General features: G+C 45.3%; 1 protein-coding gene across 1 annotated transcript in view; it reads left to right on the top strand.

The window, feature by feature from the left end:
- The window catches only part of LOC144471008 (purine nucleoside phosphorylase), a 14,611-nt gene extending 8,860 nt beyond the window's left edge, over positions 1-5,751 (top strand). Inside the window, exons 2-6 of the mRNA XM_078182645.1 lie at positions 1,487-1,581; positions 1,954-2,162; positions 2,403-2,578; positions 4,364-4,554; positions 5,122-5,751. Of these exons, the coding sequence (XP_078038771.1) occupies positions 1,487-1,581; positions 1,954-2,162; positions 2,403-2,578; positions 4,364-4,554; positions 5,122-5,345 (895 nt within the window). The 3' untranslated portion in view covers positions 5,346-5,751. The remainder of the gene's footprint in view (positions 1-1,486; positions 1,582-1,953; positions 2,163-2,402; positions 2,579-4,363; positions 4,555-5,121) is intronic.
- The last annotated feature ends 2,898 nt before the right edge of the window (positions 5,752-8,649 follow it).

Here is an 8,649-nt window from a genome sequence, read left to right as displayed (position 1 = left end):
ACCCCTTGCCGTACTTTAACGAGTCAGACTCGTGTGGCGAAGATTTCCAGTAATATGTTATCAAGTATGAATGTTCATTCGTTCCTTCAACTAGGAATAAAATGTTATTCTCTCGTTGTCAATATTTAAACATTCAAGTGGATATAAACACACAATAATTATAAAAATTTCCTTTTCTTTTAAGAAATCAGTGCGATGGAGAAAATTATAATTATATTATTTCTGTAGAAAATGGTACGATAAGGGGTTAACAGGCAACCGCGGCCAGCCCGCGCGAAATTGCACCGCGCTCCGGCCCCGGGGAGCAACGTAGCCCCCACCTCGTTCCTCTTCTCGCATCGGCGCGGCAACAATGACGGCCATTATCTTGCCAATTTATGCGGCCGTGCCCGTGATTTCGTAGAAACTATTATTTCCAGGCGGTCGAATCGCCCCCGAAATCGGCGGAATCGTCGAGCACCGCCGCGATCCTCTGGAACCCGGGCCACGGAATCGATGCGCTCGCCGAAATCCCGCGATGGAGCAGCGCGCCGTGGCCCGCCCGAAATACCAATTTCTGCCTTGTTTTCTTTATTTCCAATCTGGCGCGGAAACGTTCATAACGGGTGCTGCGCAAACTTTGAAACGGCGATAGCGAGATTGAAAATGTTGACAAACCGAGTGCTCTCTTTCTCTCTCTCTCTCTCTCTCTCTCTCTCTCTCGCGCGCGCCGGATTCCCAAGTGCTTCCGGGTCGTACGCAGATCGTTCCACGGATTTCGACGAAGATTCTTCCATAGTTGAGTCGATTTGTCGACCCCCGTGAAGCAACCGCGGCAATCGTTTGACAAATTATTGTTCGGCAAAATGGGTCGCGTTTTCAATTTTATAGTTCATTGGTCCGGAATCTTGCGACTCTACGCCGGAAAATGGCGTCTAGCGTTCATAGCCATCCATCGGACATCTCGACATTCTTTAGAACAGTATTCATTGTTTTTTTATTTTTTTAAATATTTATTTAACGCTGATTCCTAATTTGGTGTTAATCAAGTCGTTTTTACTTGTATAATTCTTCCTGATTGGTATTATTTTTATAATTCATTTTATCCGACGTTGTTTCTTTCCTTTTTTAATATACTTCAATTGTAATATAAAATAAAATAATTATGGTCGCACAGTTTAATTTTGCCAGCTTCGATTTGTCGAGATAAATATTATTTAAAATTTCCCGAACAAATTCTGCTTGAGTCAAGTTCTGCTTGAATTAACTCGGTAGACATTTTAGTCGAGCAACGACTAGAGCACCGACTATAGAACGCGAGATTTAGCGTCGAAATGGTAGCAGCTCTTATATTTACTTCTTGAATGGGGAAACGCGAAGGCTGTAACTTGGCCCCCCTTCCCCCACCCTCCACCACCGCGCACGCTGTTTCCGCTGCAACTCCGTGTTCTCGCCGCGACAAACAGAGCGGAAGGGCTCGGCGTAATTATCTGTTGGTTCTTCCCAGGTACACGTTCGAGACGCTGCAAGAGTCGGCCCAGTACCTTCTGGATCGCATCAAGATACAGCCGAAGATCGGGATAATATGCGGCTCCGGAATGGGTTAGTGGTTTTCCGACTATATACGCCGGCGTGAAACGACGCGATCGCGCGGAATTACTGAAAGGAGCCGCGGTCGGCGAACGGGGTTGCTTTTCTACAGGGCGATGACGCATGAAAACGATTTTTATTATCGATTTTTATTATTTTTATTATTTATTTATTTTTTATTATTATTTTTATTATTGTTAAGATTTCCAAAAACCGATCGTCGTATTTTCGATAATAGATATCGAAAAAATGAACCATCGAAATTAACCCCTCCGTAACCGCCGGCGATTTCGACGTGACCGGTATCTAACGCGTCTCAGCGAGACGCGTGCACCTCCGGTGCCGATTGTGTTCGAAGTCAATCGTTTCTTTATTCCTGTACAGGATCAAATGAGCAAAACGAGTTGTGTCCAGGTTCGCTGGCCGAGTTCCTCGAGGAAAAGCAGTGCTTCCCCTACGAGGAGATCCCCCATTTTCCAGTCTCCACAGTCCAGGGCCACCAAGGTCAGATGGTGTTCGGTTACCTGAAGGGCATCCCGGTGATGTGCATGCAGGGTCGTTTCCACTACTACGAGGGCTACCCGCTGTGGAAGGTGAGCAACCCTCGTTCGCTGTTTCGCGCGGAATGACTCGTATCCGTGCGAGTCCGTATTTTTATCGAGTCTGAGAAAAGAGGGGGAGAGGTGCCCCTTTAATTATGCTAATGAAGGCACCACTCCCCCCCCCCCCCCCTCTCTCTCTCTGTTTCTCTTTCGTTCCTCCCGTGTTTGTTTTGCCGAGTTCTTTATCGCGTACAACAATTGCTCACGTCGTCGTTTTTTTCTGCGTTGCAGTGCGCGATGCCAGTCAGAGTTATGAAGCTGGTGGGCGTGACCCATCTGATTGCGACGAACGCGGCGGGAGGTCTGAATCCCACGTACAACGTCGGCGACATTATGATGGTGAAGGATCACGTGAACATGATGGGTTTTGCGGGGAATAACCCTCTTCAAGGACCGAACGACGACAGGTATCTTCCTCCTGTTCTGCCTCCGCTGCGACGTATCACACAGCCCCGCCATTCATCCACCGTCACGCGCTTCCTTATCGGCTCTGCCCCAGACCATCAACCCTCCACCGCCCGACCTACCGTTCCTACCGCCGATCACCCCCCTCCCCGCCGATTTTTTCCTCGCGTGCTCCGTCACTGTTAACCTCTTGCGCGCGTTCGCCGTACGTTGACTGCGTCGCGGCCGGTAATTGCGCCCCCTCTTGCCGATCTTCTCGCGTTTTCGGTACTCACGTCTCGCGGAGACGTTTGTCAACGCTGAGATACTTCATGACGTTATCATTTATTATTATTATAGTATTTTATAATTTTTTGAGAGCCTTTTTTATGGGGTAACGGTTTGTAGGATTGTACGATCAGGAAATGCTGACGATTAAATAATTGGAAATTTGGCGATTAGATATACTATATATTTATAATATATATAATTATATAATTAGGAAAAGCTAACGTTTATTATACATTTATGCGATCGAGGATTACCTGATTAGAAATGTAAGCTTCCTAATGAAAGGTTCTTTTACTTTCAAAAGGAACTGCACGCGTCAATCAAATAATCGATATTTACAGTGATAATACTAGTGTTTTATAATTCTCTGTCGGTAAAATTTGCTCCCAAGGAAACAAATTAGCACCAGTCGCGTTCAGCGATCTTGGAACTGAAGGGTGGGGGGATTGGAAGAAGAGATAAGGGAATAATGAAAGAAAGAAAGACGGTCGATCCGTGTGGGGGGCGAGGGGTGAGAAATTCGAATCGGCTGGGAAAGCCGACAAAGGCTTTTTTTCAGAGCTAGGTTCCGGGCGCAAGAGCCTCGTTCGCGGAGCCCTAAGGGTTAGAGGGGTGCGGGATCCTGGCGGCAGGAAAGTCCTCCCGAGCTCCTGGAAGGAATAAAATTAATCTATTTTGTCGGAACAACCCCTTGAATCCGATTGACGAACTATTTACTCGACGGCATAAAGAATCTGATTGACGTATTTACGTAAGAATTTCCCTGCAGCCCTCCCCCTCTCTTCTTCTCTTTCTCTCTCTCTCTCTCTTTTTTACTTTCTCTCTTTTTCCGTTCATTTTCAACGTCTGCTTTCCCCAGTCGTTCTTTCACGGTCGAACTTCCTTTGACCTTTGATCCGGCAGCTCGCAGGATCTTACTTCCCTTACAGTCTTCATCCCCCTCCGCTCTTCCTCCCTCATTCTTCTAACTCTTCTTATTAATAGAGTTCATCAAATATGTCTGCCTTTTACTCTCTCCTCCTCCTCCTTGTAATACCTTTCGGCTGAGATGTAAAACCGGGTTCAACCCTCTCGGGCACGACGCGCCACTATACTGGTTTTCGCGAATTGTTTCATTATTTATTAAAGGAAACAATTAAAGTGAACTTGTGTATATACAACATATTAAGAAAAGAATATAGATTATTAATGGTATATGTATATAGATACACGGAAAAAATATATATTAAGAGAAAATGGTGATTCGGTTACGAAAAACTTGATTCGCGCAAAATCCTGCCGTGCCTAAGAGGTCGACCCTCTTAGTCCCTTAGACCCTATCTCGAGGTCTCCGTGTATGTCTCTGTGAAAGTTGTAACTTCGACGCGAACACTTCTCCCTTAGCCAGAGCTAAGAGTTCTCCCAGTTGCCGTCGCGCTAGGACGCGATTATCGCGGTAATTCGGAAAGTCGTTGCCGAAGACGCGATAAGGTTTGATCCGGGACAATTCGCTAACGATTCCCGGCTGTTCCCGGCAGATTCGGGCCGAGGTTCCCGCCCATGAACAAGGCGTACAACCGGGCGCTGCTCGATATGGGCCAACAAGTAGCCGGCGAGATGGGCATCGCGGATATGGTGCACAAGGGCGTCTACACCTGCCTGGGCGGACCGAACTTCGAGACGGTCGCCGAGCTGAAGATGCTGAGGATGGTCGGCGTCGACGCTGTCGGTTCGTACGAACGGAAATATAATTAAAACGCCAGACTGACATCCGTTCTCTAGATTACAGATCCCTTTTCTCACTATGCAATTGTTTAAATAATTTTTTATTTAATCCTAGAACGACGCTCTTCCAGTTTTCAATGACAAGTGTTAGGGGAGATTGAAAATAAAATCTTAGTGATTAATATATTATTTATTATTTTGGAAATATAAAATATTAAGTATGATGCTAGTTAAGAAGACAAGGCAAAGTTTAATGTTTTAGTATTTATTTAAACGTTTGTAAATAATTGAAAAATGTTCTAGGGTTAAAATCAACTAATCTGTGAGGCTAATGAATTCTACGAAATTTACAATTATTCAACGTATAATGAATTGGTTACTATACTAAATAAATTATACTACACTAAATCTAACAATCACAGCTACAAAATTTACGCTGCTAGATTAAAGTCGCAGCGTTGCACTCATTGTCACGGTGTCGTTAATTCAACACCAATCAGACTTTAACAATCAATTTCCAAGCCCAGTCGCAACGGGACTCTTATGAAAAAACCTAATCTCCGGCCGGCAGGTATGTCCACCGTCCACGAGGTGATCACCGCTAGACACTGCGACCTGCAGGTGTTCGCGTTCAGCTTGATCTCGAACGAGTGCGTGATCGACTACGACACCCACGACGAGGCGAACCACGAGGAGGTGATGGACGTCGGCAAAGCGAAGCAGCCGTTGCTGCGGGAGTTCGTGTCGCGCATGGTGCTGCGACTGTCCGACCATCTCAACTCGGAGGGAAAGTGATCCGGATGGATCGTCCGCCGAGGGAGAATCGTTCGCAACCTCCGAATCGCGTAGATCGGAGATCGGGACTCAGTGGAAAACTCGTGGGGAAGATTGTGGAATACCGACCGTCGAATTTCCAGGCCGGGTCAGAGATCCTGGATGGGAGAGGATTAGCCCCGATCACGTGCCGAGGAATCGTATTTAATTTGACGCGGCGAAAGCCGATGCATTTCGCCGCGGATTTTCGCGACGCTCTCGGCTGCGCCGCCTAAGGGAGCATCGGAGCTGACACACTGGGGTCCTGGACGGGGTTGGAACCACCATGGACCGACAGCTATACTTCCTGCCTTTCTTTCTGAATCGATCGCGACCGGAAGCCACGAAATTCCATCAGTATTTTATAGTTACCGGTCTCGTGTCAGGTTATGTCTCATGGCCAGTTCACGGCGAGATCGTGTCAAGTTCATGTCAAGGTCGTGGTTTATTTTTCGTAATTAAATGATATAAATTAGGCTAACAAGTCTGCTGAGAAATGACGTACTAAGATGTGTTTTAAAAAAATTAGCAAACGAAGCTCTGAATTGTCTCAATTAATTGCCAATGAATTATATAAAAGGCTAACGTTTAAAGTTAAAGTCTGGAAGAAATATCGTCGAAAATACATTAAAAAAAACATTGATAAACGAAGCTCTAAATTATCGTAAATATTTGCCAATAAATTATCAAAAAAGCTAACAGTTCTGCAAGAAATATTGTTTCGAAGAATTAAACAAACGAGGTTCGGAATTGTTATAAACATAGCGAACAGTCGTGGAAATGGTCCATCGTCCGGGCGTTAAGCGGCGCGATTAGGGCAACGAGTGCTGTGCCTCAATCGCAGCTGGTGAACCATTATCGAGCCGACGATACTAATGCACGTAAATAGCAAGTTCCAGTTGGATAATTGATTCCGCTTTGTCGCGGCGTACTCTCCGCGTTGATCGAAGCCTATCGCAATCATTTTTGTGCCGGCAATCTGGTTTGACCCACAAAGAATCGATTGATGAGGTCGACGTGTTAAGTGCAACCGAGATTCCGATACACATTAGACCAGACAAGAAAGTCACTTTCGCACGAATGTACAGGGTGTCCCGTTTGATGCATCGAGTTTTGGAGAACAGAGATATAATAATAATAATAATCTTTAGTGAATTGATCTTTTCGCATTAAACAAAACTATACAGTTTCAAGATCATCTTGAAATCACTATTATGCAACGTTCCCCTTGAATTAGGTTAAATTTCGTTCGACAGAATTTTTTAATCGAATAATTGACGAATTTTTAGTAATATAACAGACTAATATAAATAATAAAAGTAATTATAATAAATGATTAATTTTTGTTTAAACTAGATAATCGAACCGGGATATTCTGTATATTTATAGCAATATTTCCACCCTGTTTCTTTGTTACAAAATTACATTTGTGTAATCGTATTCGGCGGTACGTCTGTGCACAGCCTAAAATATACCAAATTCTATATCCTCGCCATGTATTTCCGGCCGGTTACGTCGTCGCCGCGTTATCAGGCCGAGCTTCCGATCTCGATTGATTCGTTACACGTCTCGAGGAACCATCCTCGTCGCAGGCGTCGCGGGGGGTTGGTTAAGGGGCGGCGGTGTTCGCCGTTCTCCCTCTCCTCTCGACGCCCTCGTCGACTTTCCTTCCCTCGCTTCGTTACCCTCGTCTACTTCACTCCCCCTCCCCCTCCCACCCGGTGCTCTCCGTCGCTAATGCATCGGTGTTCGGCTTCGATAAATCTCGAGCGGGCGAGGAAGACCATACTGCAGCCCTTTTTCCGTCTTCGTTCACCAGCCGCGATTACCTTCGCCGACGGGATCGTGACTCGGCCATCCAGTAGACGATCCCTGCGATTCCTCCTCGGAAACTGGGACGCGATCAGTCCCGCTGGAGGAACACCGGGACAACCAGTTCTCGTTCCAGCGGCAACCGGGCCGCGTTCCTTTTGCCAAACGCTGATCGTTTTATGGACTGCCACCCCCTCCCTTTTCCGCAGAGCGACATGTTTAAAACGCTCTTGCAACCCGGTTCCGCCGTATAAATACTGTTATTTAACCGTCTACTTTCCGATCAATAATTTAAACTTTTCTACGTTATTTAATAGCATTCTGATTACTGTATAATATTTTCTAGGTTATGTCGTTATATTTGACGCTTTAGCGATAGGCTGCCTATCGATCGGCTGTTTAGCCTGTGAATCGGTTGTCGTCGCAACCAGTAATTTGTTACTTAATGATTTGTTTATTTGTTAGATTGTACCACTGTAAGTTATATATTTTTAAATGCTACACGCCTTTCGCGGTTAATCAGATAAGTAAGATAGATAAAGTGTTAATATGCATACGTTAATATTATATTGTTCGATATTTTCTATGTTATTTAATGTGTACACAACGACGTTATGTTACTGTTACGTATAGGTTATAGATTTTAATCGGGGCCGAGGAGTCCGACTGTAAATACTACTCTTTATGAACGCGTTCTATTTTCTGTATAAGTTTAAATTTTCTGTGCGCAACTATGAGATATTTCGCAATAAAAATGTGCAATAAGTGTTCTATTTCATTCTTATGTAACAATTATTATCGTACTCATTCTGTAAATAATAGATTTTAGCGAAAATCCGATGGATTTCGATATTCGTATTCTTGTCGCAAATTCGAGTGCTTGCGGATGAAAATTAAAGCCAGTTTAATAAATTAATATTTAATAATAATTCTCTGTTGAAGACATCAATATGACGAAAAATGAAAGATGGCGAAAGATGACGCGCGAACGCGTCACCGTTCCGAAATCATTCGCAAATCCGAGCCTTTAATTTCACCCGGAAGCCGTCTAACACAATTTCCCGCGCACATAACCCGACACAACCTGACATAATCGCACAATTTCGCGTTTCTACAAATAAACACGGCAGTTCGCAAGGTTCGCCTATGCGGCGAGGCACAGCCGCGCAAAGACGATTACAGGCTTGATTTCTCGAGCCGGCCGCATCTCCTCTATTCGGTGAGTTTAGTTCGCGGAAAACGCAATCACGGCCGCGCGGCGACGGCGGCGGGGAGAACACGTTTTCCCGTTTATTTAGCGATTTTAATGGAAAAACAAGTACAGCCGACACGGGACACCATCGGTGGGGGCCGCGCGTTCGCCGGAATTAATATCGCGGCGCGGGCGGAATCGAATAAATTTTCGGCGCCGAGTAACGGGGAACCGATTTCGATCATCGATTCGCGTCGGGCGCATTAAACGGTGAACGCGGCG

Source organism: Augochlora pura, chromosome 6 (assembly GCF_028453695.1).
Source record: "Augochlora pura isolate Apur16 chromosome 6, APUR_v2.2.1, whole genome shotgun sequence".
NCBI lineage: Eukaryota > Metazoa > Arthropoda > Insecta > Hymenoptera > Halictidae > Augochlora > Augochlora pura.
Note: the sequence above shows the minus strand (reverse complement) of the source record. Positions and strands in the feature narration are given on the sequence as shown.